We start from the raw sequence: 16622 nt of genomic DNA on the forward strand, positions 1-16622 counted from the left end.
TTTTCCAAATTTTGTGACTTTTCTCTCGCCGATACATGTACATCCAGACATGGTTCCCATCTCTTTCGTGCGTTAATCACATTACTGCTACTTTGAGACCAGTGACTCTTTTAAATAATGGTCTGTTAAGGGCCCTCACAGGGGGGGGGGGGGGGGTCCATCGGGGCAAATGATTGGATGATAGCTGTTCTTTGTGCGTTAAAATGTGCGCATGAGTTCAGCGTCCATGTTGCATGTTGCTGTAAACAAGACCATATATGGAGAAATGAGTTCATACTCGCGCACATGTTACAACAAAATTTATACATTTTCAGCGTGTACGTGCACATGCGCAAAACTGCCATAGAGACTACGATGAGTAAGCATGCGAAACAGTGCAAAGCGCAAACTTAGTTGTACACAATGTATGCTGGTTCAGGGGCCATTTATTCACTATTTTCCAAACCTGGTCCTTTACCATCCGTTAATATGTACATCCCCACGTGATCGGATTTTGACCAATCACAGACTGGAAACTGTAAATTTATTATTTTTTTTTTTATAATAAAGACTTTTAAAAAGAAAAGAAACATTTCTGGGTTTTGACAATATTTGATTATCTTTTTAAGTTAATAGATTGTTCATTTACCCCGACCCCAATAATGTGATACTAGAAGAAAAAAAAATAAATAAATAAACAATTAAAAGACAGTACATAGGGCTTGATGCATTTATCTAATAAAATCACAGTTAAAATTATGGATAGCAGTAGGTAAAAACAGGGGACTGTACCAACCAGTCCATGTATTTACCTCCTGCCAGGGCCCAATTTGACAGAGCTGCTAAGGCAGAAAATACTGCTTAAAAACTTCTGCTTAGCAGAAAAATGCAGGTCACGAATCACAAACTGTGCATGTGACATGGTAGTTTGGCTGGTAACCTTATCCTGGTAAGCACAATTTTGTTGCGCTAAGCTACTTTTTGAAATTTGGTCCTGGAGCTATCTTACCTTCATAGCAAACCATGCGAGCCAGACAGCATTTGTCAACTTCTCCATACACAGCTTCGCACAGCAGGGGGAGATGGTTCCTGTCGATGGCACATTTATTAGCCGTGCATGCGGGAATACCACTGGCTTGACAGGTACACTCGTTGCAGCCTTCCTCCCACATGTCTCCAACAGCATGCTTGGTATTTTTAGAATCCTTGCACTGGACAACAACTTAAAAAATAGAAATCACAAACAACAAGAATAAATAGTACATTACATTTCTAGTGCAACCGTTCCATCCCAGGATGTGACTATATTACAATAAAAATTCCAACAACAGAGGTCGTTGGTTAGAATCCCACTCTAGTCAAGTCTTTGTTCAACCCCAAAAATCATTTTAAAATTTACCCAGTCGGTTTCCCTAATGGTTTAATTTTGATATCTGAAAAAAAATTGCATCCCCTTAAGGTGATCCCCTCGCTGCCACTTCTCAGGTTTTACTGTAATTTGGGTTTGATCCCTGGCTACATGGTAGTTAGCAGTTGTTTGGCTAATGACTGGCACACCCAAACAAAGATATTTACATAATAGGGACACCGCCAATATAGGGCTAGATAGATAGCTCAATTTCAGAGCGCCGGCACGTTTCTGGAGGTCATTGTTTTGAATCCCACTCTAGTTATTCTTTGTTCATTAACCCCCAAAACCAATAAATAAAAATACAATAAAGTAAAAAAATATGTACAACCAAACAACATACAGTATGCAGCATCAAATGATGCATATAGTGTAAATGTGTTACCGACACATATCATATGCACGCTACATCTATCATCTATGGAGTTTCTAAACTCTCACTTTCATCATGGGGTCAAAAGGTTTGAGAATAATTGGGGCAGTGGGGAGAATTGAGCTACTCCTAATGGGAGACTTTTGGGACGCTTTGTGGCAGCAGACTTACCAGGTAAAATCCATTGTTCTCGGTAATGTGCACATGCTCAGAACTATGTAAACTAGGGGAATTTACCTGGTAAGTCTGCTGCCACCTAGCTTTCAAAAGTCTCCCACTAAATGTCCGATATGATCAGAAACTCAAATAGCCCTCTCCTAAATCAAACTCTTAACTGCCGGTCTTCACGTGCAGATCCCTGCTTAGCACTGATGTGCAGGAGTGTGAAGGCAAGTTTCAGGCCTCATATGGAAGGCTAATGGCCCACGACCATGTCAAAGTCACTTTGCGATGCCTTGCACAAGGATTAACAGGCAGGTTCAAGCGATTATAGGAACAGCTGTTAAAGGCATGGTTGGTAATTGTCAAAGACCGGCCCAACATACAAGTATCTGAGACAGTTTGTACTCAATTGGTCATTGAAGTTGCAAGAGTAATAATGAAAGAAAAAAACACCCTTGTAGCACAAATTTGTGTGCTTTCAAGATGCCAATAGAGCATCAGCCCTGAAGTCTTATATTATTTGAGTGAGAAATTAGCTCTTTCTAAAAAACTATGTTACTTCAGAGGGAGCTGTTTCTCACAAAGTTTGATACTATCAACAGCTCTCCATTGCTCGTTAACAAGAAGTTTAAATTCCAACAATTATTTTGAGTAATCAACAACAGTGTCCTGGAGTTGATTTCACAAAGAGTTAAGAAAAGTCTTATCTCGAGTTTAGGACAAGTTACTCATCCTAACTTAGGACTAGTCATACATTTTTTATTTGTCCTCCTAATTCGTTGTGAAATCGCCCCCATCGCTTTAAAGATATTTATTTAATAACAACAAATATAAAAAGATTGTCAATCCTCACTATTTGAAGGATCCCCGCAAATCAGCGGTCTGTCATTCTTGTCGTAGAATACAGCCTGGCACGGCTCACAGTAGTCGGTGTAACAGACTGCTTCTGGGTGGTAGGTACATTCCTGTGATGGGCATGGGGACACTATGCACGTCATTGAGACCGGCTTCGGGCAGACAGGCCCTGAAAGATTGTAACACGCACAAAAATACATCACAATAAGTACGATTTGAAACTTTGCATAGTAAAAACCCAGACAGGTTCGCGCTTACACCACTTTCATGAAGTGTTAACTGTCAATGAACTGTGGTGGCTCTGATAAGAAATTTCTGTTCTTACTAAGGATGCTTCTAAGAAAGCTTTTGCCCAGCCATGACTTGCTACATACAATAGTGTTAAAGCCATTGGACACAGATTTACAAATAACTTACAGGGTTTACAGAAGGTAACAGTGAAAGACTTCTCTTGAAATATTATTCCATCAAATGCTTTACTTTTTGAGAAAACATTAAAACAATTATCAATTCTCAATATTGAGAACTACAGATTTATTTTAAACACATGTCATGACACGGCGAAACGTGCAGAAACAAGGGTGGGTTTTCCCGTTATTTTCTCCCGACTCCGATGACCGATTGAGCCTAAATTTTCACAGGTTTGTTGATTTATATAAGTTGTGATACACGAAGTGTGGGCCTTTGGACAAAACTGTTAACCGAAAGTGTCAAATGGCTTTAAAGGAACACAATGGGTGCTTTCGTTTAGCTTCCCTGGGTCGACACGCGGTGCTCACTCTCTCTGGTGAGCCCCTGACAAGAGCTAATCGAACAATCACACTCGCCCTCTACTGGTGACGGCATGCACCTCTGGTCACCCCAGAGTGACCCACTCCACAAGAGGGCACTGGGGGCTGACCCGGGTGAGCCCCGTTGAAGCTATTCGAATGTATCGGGGCAGACCGGGGTCGACCGGGGTCGACCCAGGGAAGCTATACGAACCCACCCATTGGCTTCGTTGAGCTTATTAAGGCAACAAAATAGCCCCAAACATTACTTCAAACGTCTTCAAGGAATGAAGAATGGTTACTAAAACTATCAAAATTTGCCGTGTTTGAGCATTTTTCAAAAACACAAAGGTCATGAGATTGAGAAGAATCCCAACCACACTTTTGGTTTGGATAACCAATGTGATCTTCGGAGTGGTTTTTACTTCCAGCCATATCAACATAGACTTACTTACCACACCAGATTTTTTTGGTACAGTTATTCATGAGTGTTTATCGAAAATTTCTTATATTATTCAGTTTAAGGATTAAAGTTAAAACTACGGTGAACTTTGACAGCTTTGGCTTTGGAGGTTAATGCTTTGTTAATTAAGTGATGTTTGGATAATTTTTTTATTCATAACAGCCTTCTAAAAAATTGTTGTCTATGAAATGATTTGGTAAAAACCAAAAATTAATATTCTTTATCCCCGATGCAAATTTAACATCTATTAAATCGTTTGCAGTACCCGCTGCTAAAACATAGGATTCGAACTGCCTCTGGCTACCGGGCAATCTCAGTGGTCTAGTTGGTATGACACTGCTCTAGAATTGCAAAGGTCGTGGGTTCGAATCCCACCCGAGTAAAATGCCTGTGATTTTTTTCACAGGACTCGGGAAAGTACTGAGTATACAGTGCTACACACATCGGTGTATATGGGTAAAAACCAAAAATTAATATTCTTTATCCCCGATGCAAATTTAACATCTATTAAGTCGTTTGCAGTACCCGCTGCTAAAACATAGGATTCGAACTGCCTCTAGCTACCGGGCAATCTCGGTGGTCTAGTTGGTATGACACTGCTCTAGAATTGCAAAGGTCGTGGGTTCGAATCCCACCTGAGTAAAATGCCTGTGATTTTTTTCACAGGACTCGGGAAAGTACCGAGTATACAGTGCTACACACATCGGTGTATATGGGTAAAAACCAAAAATTAATGATTCCACATCAGTAAATTGTATATGAAAGGTAAGCCATACTTATTGTGATGGGTTCGTTTCCACATTCAACTTTGTATCCCTCTAGATAGAAGACAGTGTGACAATGTCCACATCTACTGATCATGCACTGTGCATCGGGATGGTTGGAACATGTTGCCTCTAGGCAGAGGTGTGTAGGGCACTCAGGGGCGATACTACTACCAGGATCACAGGCAGAAATAGCTGTAAAGGAAGGAAATCATTGAATGAGGTTTAATAATAATAATAATAGTTTCTTATATCGCGCTTTTTACACCTGAATGGCACTCCAACATCAGTACCCCTAGTCACTTGGCCATTAAATTCATTACCTTTACCATCTCAGCTCCCTGGGGAGTATACAGCCTTGGCAACCAATATGCGCTACTCAGTTAAACCAATCACAAGAACCATTTCAGCCCTCACAGGTACCTATTTACCCCTGGGTGGAGAGGAGCAATTATAGTTAGGTGTCTTGCTCAGGAACACAAACCCACGACCAAGACTCAAACCCACATTCTGCTGGTCAAACACACCAGAGCTTGAGATCGGTGCTCTTATCCACTCGCCACAACACCCCCACGAGGATGATGGTTTGGGGTATGGGTAGGAAATATGAGGAAAAGATATGAAACAACTTGTTTTTAGTTTCTGTTGAAAAAGTGATTTTGTGAGTTTTTCTAAGGCTTCCAGGTAAGTAATTCTGAAGTTCAGGCATAGTGCTAGAAAAAGCCCCATCCTAGTAAATGAACAAGTGAGACCAGGGAACATTGCCAGTAGATCTTGTTTTTTTAAATGAAATTCTCCCAAGACGGGAGGGCCTTAATTCACAGACCTCATGAAATAGGTCCCTCTTCTGGTCACTGAAACATACCTGCCAACATTGGTATCCCAGAAATAGGGACAAATCTGGTCCATTTGTTTTTTTGTCACGGACGAAGGTGAACATCGGAAATTGTATACTTTACTCTTTTGGGGGTCAAACTTTGGGTCGCCTGCAATATCTTGTTTACTAACCCACTTGTAACACTAATGCAAACATAATTGTTTTTAAAATTATTTTTAACACGAAAAAAAAACAAATTCCCCCCTTTTTTTTTGCCTGTCAATGTGTATAATATTGCATAACAACTGATTAAACATGTCCCTATGCACTGTAGAGATAAACAACAGAATACAAATACAATATAGTAAAAAAAAAAAAAAAAATTGTATGAGTGAGTTGAAATAATTGTTAGAATACTCACGTTCATCACAGACGGTTCCACCAGGCCCTGTATCCCTAGGACAGCACTCATCTGGCTGGATAACCCAGTGGCATGGAGGAGATACAGCCCGATTCAAACCGATGCACACCTCTGTCTCGCAGTAAGCATCTTGATCACCTTTGCACTTGCATTGGTTGCAGGGGTCGCCCCACGTCTCATTGACTGCGTAATGGTTCCCCATCGTATCAACACAACCTGCAAAGAAATGTTTGCCACTACAAATCATTTCCTTCCAGTCATGCCAGGAAAGTATGAAATCCCTAAACTGACTTGTATTGATGTGTTGGTTGGTTTTGGCTCTGCACATCCAGTTCAAGCCAACAACAATAATATTCCTTCCGATGGGGCAGTAGTCTGTTGGTCAGAGGACCCCAAAGATAGTCTGCCGGCTAAAGGGCCCCGAAATATTCTGTCAGCTAGAGGACCCCATAACATCCCATCAGCCTTGGGGCAATAGTCTGATGGCTAGGAGACCCATAATGGTTGTCAGCTAGAGGGCCCAATAATATTCTGTCAGCTAGAGGACCCCATAACATCCCATCAGCCTTGGGGCAATAGTCTGATGGCTAGGAGACCCATAATGGTTGTCAGCTAGAGGGCTCAATAATACTCTGTCAGCTAGAGGGCCCTTTAATATCCCATCAGCCTTGGGGCAATAGTCTGATGGCTAGGAGACCCATAATGGTTGTCAGCTAGAGGGCCCAATAATGCTCTGTCAGCTAGAGGGCCCTTTAATATCCCATCTGCTTGGGGCAATAGTCTGATGGCTAGGAGACCCATAATGGTTGTCAGCTAGAGGGCCGATAAAGATTTTCAGCTAGAGGGCCCTATAATATCCCATCAGCCTTGGGGCAATAGTCTGATGGCTAGGAGACCCATAATGGTTGTCAGCTAGAGGGCCGATAAAAGATTGTCAGCTAGAGGGCCCTTTAATATCCCATCTGCTTGGGGCAATAGTCCGATGGCTAGGAGACCCTTATGGTTGTCAGATAGAGGGCCCAATATTTCCGTCAGCAAGACGACCCCGTAATATGACTTTGTCTAAAATGGTCCTTCAATGTTAAGTTTAGGAGTGTTAAACAGCTAGAAATCTGCAATCATAACATAAATCGCTTCAGAAACCCCCAGATATCAAAAACAAGCTGTATGGTTCCCGCTCTTTCCAATATGCAGCAGTTCAGTTATGAAAAAGCCTTAAAGGCAGTGGACACTATTGGTAATTACTCAAAATAATTATTAGCATAAAACCTTTCTTGATAATGAGTAATTTGAAGAGGTTGATGGTATAAAACATTGTAAGAAACGGCTCCCTCTCAAGTGCCATAGTTTTCAAGAAAGAAGTAATTTTCCCACAAATTTGATTTTGAGACCTCAGATTTAGAACTTGAGGTCTCAAAATCAACCATCTAATCAAACACAACTTCGTGTGACAAGGGTGTTTTTTTCTTTCATTATTATCTCGCAAGTTCGTTGACTGATTGAGCTCAAACTTTCACAGGTTTTTGTTATTATATGCGTATGTTAAGATACACCAACTTTGAAGGCTAGTCTTTGACAATTACCAATAGTGTCCACTGCCTTTAAACAGGCTGAAACATCAGAACAATTCAAAACCCAGCTGAAAACATATATGTCTCTTTTGCACAGCAGTTGACTTTCCCCTTCGAGGCGCATAAGGACCTCACGGTAATATGCGCTTTAAAAACTGTTTAGTAGTATTATTATTATTATTATTATTATCAACACTCTTGTCAAGAGGGCCCCATCGTGCAGCCTTCCTCTGTACATCCCCTCCCTTGTTAATTCCCGATATAATATACTAAATAATGCATACCTTCACAATCGTATTCTGGACAGCAGTTTTCCTCTGTACCTGGCCTCACAGAGCAGTACTGATCGCTCATGGGTGGACCCAAACACATCGGGGAGTTACACTCCGACAAGCCGTTGTTACACAGACAACTCATGCATTTACCCACACTCCACCTGTCGCCATGGGTGTGTATGGTTCCATCTGGGAGAACGCAGGGGCTGGAAACTTTAAAGAAAATAAGTTTGGATGTAAAGAGACGAATCCATGGTGTATCCATTTAAGCCCAGTTCACACTCTACATATCCCTGTGGATTACATCCCATGGGAGGCCCAAAGAGGGTTTTTTTACGCGAAGGTTACCCCAGCTTAGTTTCACAAGATCCCCTCCTAGGTCCCTATTCCACAGGTTCAAGTTGCACATTTTAGATACCCCTGGGTTTTACAGCTTACCCCTACTCCAGGGCTGGATGGGTATTCACCGGGTATGCCCATTTGCAGGGGTAGATCAGGGGTAAATCAATCCATTGTGTGAAAGGGGTGGCCGTTATTCCCCAGGGACAAGAGTAGTGTGAAAAGGGCTTTACACTGACCACATAGAGCAAAATTAATAACTTTCTACAAGAGACGATCAGAGCATACTGATAGAAACGACGAGTTGAAACCAACGGTTCTTTTCGGAACCCCCCCCCCCCCCCCAACTCATTTAGAGATAGCTATTACATGGTGTTACCGCAAACCTTTCCGTACCGCATTTTCACCAGGCAAAAATTCAAATCGTACTTAATTAATAACTTGGTAAATTCTGACATTGAGAGGCTTCCTATTTATTCAACTCATTTGTAAAATCAAAGCACACATCCTATGTTATCATTTACAATACAACTAATCAATGAATTAAAATGGAATGAAAAGTGACACAACGAATCTCAGTTACAATTCAGCTATTTGAGTGCTTGCCAGGTACAGCTGTACACCTTTATCAAAGTTTCAGACACCTTGGTTTTTATCCAACTAGAACCAAACAAGATGTATTCCAAGGTTGGGAGGGGAAAAAGTTGTGTCCATTTTTATAGTGTGGAAAAAACGCAAGGGCTACGAATACTGAATGCTTTAAGTCAAACAACGATCACAAGAAAGTACCTTTTTTTTTTTAAAGGCAATGCCAAGTGAAAAAAGTGCAACCCATAAATAGAGAGCCTGAAAGGGACATGGTTTTTCTATATCTGTTCCCTAAAAACACTATTTAAATCCTCAACAAATTATTTTATACACTCCAAATATTATTATGTTCCCTCAAATTATTGTCTTGTTCGATCCCTTTAATTACTGTCTTGGGTAAAGTGGTTGCTACAGTTATAGAACATTGTTTGCTGCAGGTAATAAGCACTAGTCGCAACAAGTACAGTGCATCACGTTTGCAAGGCTTTCTCAAATAAAGATGTTAAATACGATGCAAATTGTTTAATGGACTGACGTTACTACACAAGAGCAAGGGTCCCTTGCTTAATTGGGTGACCTGCTATTACGTTTAAAACCCCAAGATAAAAGTGTTTTGTAATCAGGTAGTTTATGGGTAGTCCAACAATCTATCAATTACTTTGTTTAAGCAAAGTTTAAGTCCCATTGACTTTTACAGCATTTTGTAGTTGCAAAACACAGCTTCTCATGTGGCATGAAAATTAGTGCTGGGCGAATAGTGAAATTTTGGTATTCGAATACCGCTGGCCAACTATCCGAAATTAACCGGATATTCAAATAGTTTTTTCGCCGCTAGAGGGCGCTATTTAAAAAAAATAGTAATAATTTATTTTTGCCGCTAGAGGGCGCTGTTTGTTTGTGAACGAGATCTTATGGGCGGAGTGATATTAGTTTTAGACAGTGTCACTCGGTTCATTCATAAAAATAACCGGATCTAATTTAAAGATGGCGATTTGCTGTTTCTTTTATCATGATTGACTCTACGTGAAGGAAAACTTTCGTAATCTTTGAACAAATTACGTCAGAAATATCATTGTTTTAACTCTTCACGGAGGTGAGCATAGTTAAATACTTTTTATGCTGTTTTATGCTGTCTTAATAGAAGTTTCATAAGGATTCAGACAAAATATTCTTATCAGTTGTCGCCCGACGTCCGCGGATATTCGGATATTAAAGATTAACCGGTTACTTGGTTGTAATTACAGAACTATCCGGTTTATAAATAGCTATTCGCGCACTATGCGGATATCTGGTTAAGAAAAAAAAGGCATTCACGGTTACGGGTAGGAAAACCTATTCGCCATTAACCGGATATGCGAATAATTCGCCCAGGCCTAATGAATATGAGGAAAAGGATTCATACTTTAAGATATTATAATTTACCTTCGCAATCATATGGATGGCAGCAGTCATCTTCAGTTCCTGGCCTTATTCTACACTGTTGCCCCGCTGGTGGTCCCGCACACATTTGTGAGACACATGCCTTACGCCCACTGGAACAAAAGCAGTCCACGCATTTACCTTGTTTCCATTCTTCCCCATTTTCTCGTACAATTCCATTCCAGTCTGTACATGTTGTGACCATTACTAGTTCTATGGATTGAAGAAAAGAAACAAACAGTTAAACTGAACACGTTTGGTAATTGTCAAAGACCAGTCTTCTCACTTGGTGTATCCAAACATAAGCATAAAATAACAAGACTGTGACAATTTTGGCTCAATTGTTCATCGAAGTTACGAGAAAATGATGAAAGAAAAAACAGCCTTGTTGGACAAATTTGTGTGCTTTCGGATAGGAATAAAAGACTTCTGGCTAGAAGTCTTTTAATATTTTAGTGAGAAATAACCTCTTTCTCAAAATCTACGCTACTTCAGACAATGTTTTATTCTATCAACAGCTCTCCAATGCTTGTTACCGAGTGAGTTTTTAAGTTATTATTTGTTTTAAATAATTACCAAACGTGTACCTTCCCTTTAAGGACAAATACAACTTTCCTTATTTATTCTTTGTTTTTTGCATTGGAACTATCATCCCAAACATAATCTTTGCATTTACTTTCTTTCCAACAACCCCCATTTACAAGCAAACATTCATCTGTAAATATTGTTTACAAGTGCAATTCAGTTTTTAACTGCCAGACAAGTTTAAAAAAAAAAAAAAATTGTTGAATTTTGTTGAATTTACAAAAAAATCCCTGCCAGTAATGTGACATTACCTTCCCACACAAAGTCTACCATGTGAACAAACCATATAGACTAAATATTAAACACCTCTTTTGACATGGAGGTCTTCCGGCACCAGCTATTTCCATGGATTCAAAAAAGACAGGCATGTAATTTAACTTAGAAACTGGCATTCATAAATACCTCAGACAGTTTTGCTATTCCTATTGGTTTTTTAGTTTGCAATGGCAGATGGAAACCCAAAATGAGGACATTGGCTAATCAGCTAAACAGTAATTACATGCCAGTAGAAAGCCACAAAGAAAGATAATCATCGTACCATCCACACAATTGTATTCTGGACAGCAGTTTTCCTCAGTTCCTGGACTAACTTTACACTCTTTCCCTGCCGGTGGCCCTCGACATTTTGGGGTTGAACATACAGAGGAACCATCGTCACAGAGACAGTCCTTACATCTGCCTTCTTTCCAACGTTCTCCATGATCACGCACATGTCCATCTTTGTCAGTACATGAAGCCTCCTCGGCTATACCAAGAGAACCTAATTTAACAATGAACAGTAAATCAATTTTTCATAAATATCACTCACAATAGACCTTAATCACCGTGTGGCCATCTTGATTTTACTCCATTCCAACTCATTGTAACCAAACTGAGGCTGGGGGAAATAATAGTCTGATGCCATGTTTGCGCAATGAATGTTGGCATTCATTACCGTTATCGAAAATAGGGAACATGACCAAGATGGTGATAGCGTGATGAAGGTCTATTACTATGGTTCGACAATTACATTGAAGGGAACTAGGTAAAATCCTCATTACTGTTACAGTATATTGTACGTAGCTGAAAAACAAATCACCATGTAACATAAGGCGTTTACCTTCGCAATCATATTGATGGCAGCAGTCATCTTCAGTTCCCGGCCTTATTCTACACTGTTGCCCCGCTGGTGGTCCCATACACATTGGTGAGGCACATGCCCTACCCTCACTGGAACAAAAGCAGTCCACGCATCTGCCTTCTTTCCAACTTTCCCCAGTTTCTCGTACAGTCCCATTCCGGTCTGTACATGAGCTGACCATTGGTGGCTCTATGGATGGAAGAAAAGAAATGAACAGATAAGGACAAATAAAATGTTCTTTATTTGGGGCTTCGGTCAACCCCAGAAACCCACATCTGTTTTCATTGTGATTTTTATTACTTACTAATACTTCCACCCAAATAATTCTCATAGCATTTACATGTGAAGTTGTTTATCGTTGTTATAACATGTTGAAGGCACTAGACACTATTGGTTATTACTATAATATTTGTTAGCATAAAAGTTTATTTCATAATGAGCAATGGAGAGCTGCTGATAGTTAAAAAACATTGTGAGAAACGGCTCCCTCTGAAACAACAGTTTTTGAGAAAGAGGTACTTTCTCACACAAATAATAAAAGACTTCAGCTGATGAAGCCTTAAATAATGCATCTGAAAGCACACAAAGTAATGCAACAAGGGTGCTTTTTCTTTCATTATACTCTTGCACATTCGATGAGCAGGTTTGATATTTCAAGCATATGTTGGAATCCCAACTTGGGATACACCAAGTGAGAATAATGGTCTTTGACAAGTACCAAACATGCCCAGTGCCTTTAGGCTTTTTAGTTGGATGATAATGTAGGAACACACAAGGCCCCCTATTTGTGAAAGTTTACAATTTATTTATTAGCCTTGATTTCAAGACTATGGAAGTTTGTGTGTGAACTAAACTGAAATCCACAGTAGGTTTGATGTTGATTTGAAGACAGACAAAAGCTGCTCACCTTCATCATGACAGTCATACGATGGGCAGCAATCGTCTTGAGTTCCTGGCTTGATGGTGCAATCTCGACCTTCTAGAGGAGCAGTACAATTTGGTGATACGCAAAATACCTCACCCTTGAGACACCTGCAAATCTCACATTTATCCACCTTCCAAGTAGCCCTATCCATGCGTGTGGTTCCTAAGTTGTCAACACAAGGCAAGCCCTCTTCAAGGTTTAAAGCTATCACAAGAAAAACAAATTTTGACAAAAAATATCTGTCTAACATATGAATTTTTAACACAGAGAATGAAATAATAAACCACAAGGGAATGACTGGGAAAATTTTAAATAATTTGGGGTTAATTTTACGTCAAAATCCGTTTCAGGAAAAAACACGCTACCAATGCCGACACACGGTTTTCGCCGGATACTCGCCTTTTTGTTCTTCATAGACCAGAAACGTATCCCACAATCCAGTCACACACACGTTTCGCCAAGTTTCATGATGATTTTGATCAATGTTTTGGCTAGGAAATCATGTTTTTAGCAGTCTAATTTTACAGAGGAATAGGTGAAAAATGCTGTGCGTCCACAGCAAACAGGATTGAACTGTTTTTATGGGAATTGTTACTGTTTAGACCAGAGAAAATTGTCTGATAAAAATGCTACATTGTTGACTGTTGTACGTTAGAATGGTACATGTCGACAAGTAATGTATCTTTTTGAAGCTGAGGAAACACTCTTTCAGGACATGTTTTTTTTTTTTTTATTTGGTTCATGTTCAGTATTTTTTTGCTACCCAAGAAACAACTTCTTGTTTTTTCCGTCATTCAAGTATCTAAATTTCATAATTTTTCCCGTACCTGTAAATCGTGATGGGCAGCTGTCAAAAAAGACAAGGTTGACATCATATAAAAAGAATTTTGTCTTCTTTCGGTTTTTTTTTTTTTTTTCGATGTACGAATAAACAATAACATGACCATTTTACCTTCGCAATCATATTGATGGCAGCAGTCATCTTCAGTTCCCGGCCTTATTCTACACTGTTGCCCCGCTGGTGGTCCCATACACATTGGTGAGGCACATGCCCTACCCTCACTGGAACAAAAGCATGTCACGCATCTGCTTTCTTTCCAGCTTTCCCCAGTTTCTCGTACAGTTCCACTCAAGTCTGTACATGGGCTGACCATTGGAGGCTCTATGGATTCTAGAAAGAAACAAACAGTTAAAATGTAAAGCTTTTTTAGTTGGACGATCATGTAAGATCACAAAGGCCCTCTATAGGTGAAAGTTTACAATTCACTTATTGGCCTTGATTCCAAGACTGATTTGATTCACAGTTTGTGTGAACTGAATTGAAATTAATCCATGTTGGTGTAAGGAAGATTTCCCACTATTATCTCTAGAATTCCCCAATAGTTGCTTAAACCTCAACAGGTGGCCCATATCCTCTGTCATCCCATTTCATGATAAAGACACTGGACACAATTGGTAATTGTCAAAGACCAGTCTTCTCACTTGGTGTATCTCAACATGTGCGTAAAATAACAAACCTGTGAAAATTTGAGCTCAATTGGTCGCCGAAATTTGCGAGATAATAATGACCAAAAAAACACCCTTGACACACGAAGTTGTGTGCTTTCAGATGCTTGATTTTGAGACATCAAATTCTAATTCTGAGGTCTTGAAATCAAATTCGTGAAAAATTACTTCTTTCTGGACAACTGCGTTACTTCAGAGGGAGCCACTTCTCACAATGTTTTACACTATCAACCTCTCCCCATTACTCATTACCATGTAAGGTTTCATGCTAATATATATTTTGAGTATTTACAAATAGTGTTCACTGCCTTTAAAGGATTTGGGTACTTTTTCAAAATGTCCATAGATTTACATTAAACTTACAGGGTTTGAAGATAATGATAGTGGAAAGCTTCCCTTCAAATATTACTTACTGAGGTGCTGTAGTTTTTGAGAAAGGAGTGAAACAATGTCATGAAAAAACGTATTTGTAAATGCTTAAAACAATTTTCGTCTCATGAGACAAAAATTATTTTCATGACATGGTTTTACACATTTCCCGAAAAACTACAGCACCTCAGCTCGTAATATTTTCAGGGAAGCTTTCTACTATCATTATCTTCGAACTGTGTAAGTTTAGTGTAAATCTGTTGACATTGTGTTTTTTGTCCTACAAAAAGTACATCGTTTTAACACAAATTCCTGGGCTATGACTGCCAGTACACTGACTATTGCTCCCCTGTTGACCATTACATCATCCAACTTATTCTAGGCAATGATGTTAACAATCTTAGGTTATTTCTGTGTTCCCCCACCACCAAAATCCTTTATAACATCTGCCCAACTTTCACTCTGGACCTCGACTACTCCTTCAACTTTCCCTTATACATTGTACCAGAGACTCGCCTCTCAAACCTAACAGCTACAATCCCGGCCAAAATGCTTGGCCAACCATTCCTAACGTTATATAAAACCATTTCCTGTCCACTTCCCATTGACAATAAATAATTTCTCCACCGCCCCCGTTCCAACTGCTCAATGTGGACTGTAATGCAGAAGAAGACCCCCTATTGGAACCAACATTGAAAGGAGGCAGGGCCCATCCCACTGCTCAATGTTTACTGTAACGCAGAAGAAGATCGCCAATTGGAACCAACATTGAAAGGGGGCAGGAGGCCCATCCCACGGCTCAATGTTTAGAAGCCAAGGAGTTGACGAGACAAGGAAATTCAGCCCAATTTCACTTCTGCGGTAAACTCGAATTAGCCCACGACAAATCAAGAAGGGAGACATTCAAGACGCCATCGAAGCTATACAGGCCGCCGAAGAGCTGGTTGCAGACAGAAAGAAAAAGATCAAGATAGCAGATAGCAGTAAGGCCGGATGGAATACTGTGCAGCACATGGAAAAGAGAGATTCAGGTCAAACCTCTGAAGAAAGAAAGAGAATCCAAGTAGCAGAAGAGTCCGCCTTGAAAGAGATCGACGCCCGAAAACGTCAGAAAGTACGACCCACAACCTTTTCCAGAGGAAATGAGGCTCTTGGTGATCGCTATCTTTTTCAAAGTACATATATTCTTTAATTTAAACAGTTTGGGCAGTTTACCCCCCAAACCAGCAACATAGTTTTCTTTTTCAAATTCAGAATCGGTCCAATGCCGGCCCCTTCCCATGATATAATAATAATAATAATAATAATACTCTGAAACGAAATTTCATCTCTTGTGTCCTTATTATGGAGTCCAATAGAATGAAACCATTTTTCATGCGTATGAGCGTAGCGAAGGAGCATGAAAATTGGGTTTTATGCAGTTGGGCGTAATGTGTTACGCCACCCTTGATGGGCGCTTATTCAAATTAGAAGCACTGATGCATGGCCGTATATAATCGGCCCACTGGCCATGAGCACGCCATTCAGGCCGACACTACATCGTTGAGTTATATACCGCACCTTGAAATACTCGGTTAGCTTTCACTAAAATCTTGCAGATTTCTTTCTCGTCTTTTCTCTTTTTTGTCATCCCTCTTCTTTGCCCAAAACCTTTAGGCATGCCAAGCGCTGACATATGTTTTACCTGCCGAATGCCAGGCCACTGGGCAAGAGAGTGCCCCTTCAGCACGCCCGGGGCATCCAGATTCAAATCAAGGGGTAGAGCTTCCCCGTTATACAGCAACTTCACCAGGGCCATACCGTGGCGAGTACCATTTTCCCAGCGAGCTATCCCCTCGGTCCTCCCAAGCCCAGCAGCAAACAGCACAGTGCTAAACCAGCCAATCACAGTGCCCGAGTACGGCGCAGGACCC

At 40.3% G+C, this 16622-nt stretch overlaps 1 protein-coding gene across 3 annotated transcripts in view; it reads right to left on the reverse strand.

Annotated features, from left to right (window-relative positions):
- The window catches only part of LOC117303676 (kielin/chordin-like protein), a 64666-nt gene that overhangs the window by 28538 nt on the left and 19506 nt on the right, over positions 1–16622 (reverse strand). For all 3 annotated transcript variants that reach the window (XR_004520527.1, XM_033787933.1, XM_033787935.1), the window contains 10 exons: positions 13787–14005; positions 12817–13038; positions 11889–12098; positions 11328–11549; positions 10208–10417; positions 7868–8071; positions 6013–6228; positions 4787–4969; positions 2776–2946; positions 989–1201 (listed from right to left, as the gene is read on the reverse strand). Coding sequence is in view for 2 of the 3 variants with exons in the window: in XM_033787933.1 (XP_033643824.1) it covers positions 989–1201; positions 2776–2946; positions 4787–4969; positions 6013–6228; positions 7868–8071; positions 10208–10417; positions 11328–11549; positions 11889–12098; positions 12817–13038; positions 13787–14005 (2070 nt within the window). In the remaining variant the exon portion in view is untranslated. The remainder of the gene's footprint in view (positions 1–988; positions 1202–2775; positions 2947–4786; positions 4970–6012; positions 6229–7867; positions 8072–10207; positions 10418–11327; positions 11550–11888; positions 12099–12816; positions 13039–13786; positions 14006–16622) is intronic.

This window comes from Asterias rubens, chromosome 20 (genome assembly GCF_902459465.1).
Source record: "Asterias rubens chromosome 20, eAstRub1.3, whole genome shotgun sequence".
Classification (NCBI taxonomy): Eukaryota; Metazoa; Echinodermata; class Asteroidea; order Forcipulatida; family Asteriidae; genus Asterias; species Asterias rubens.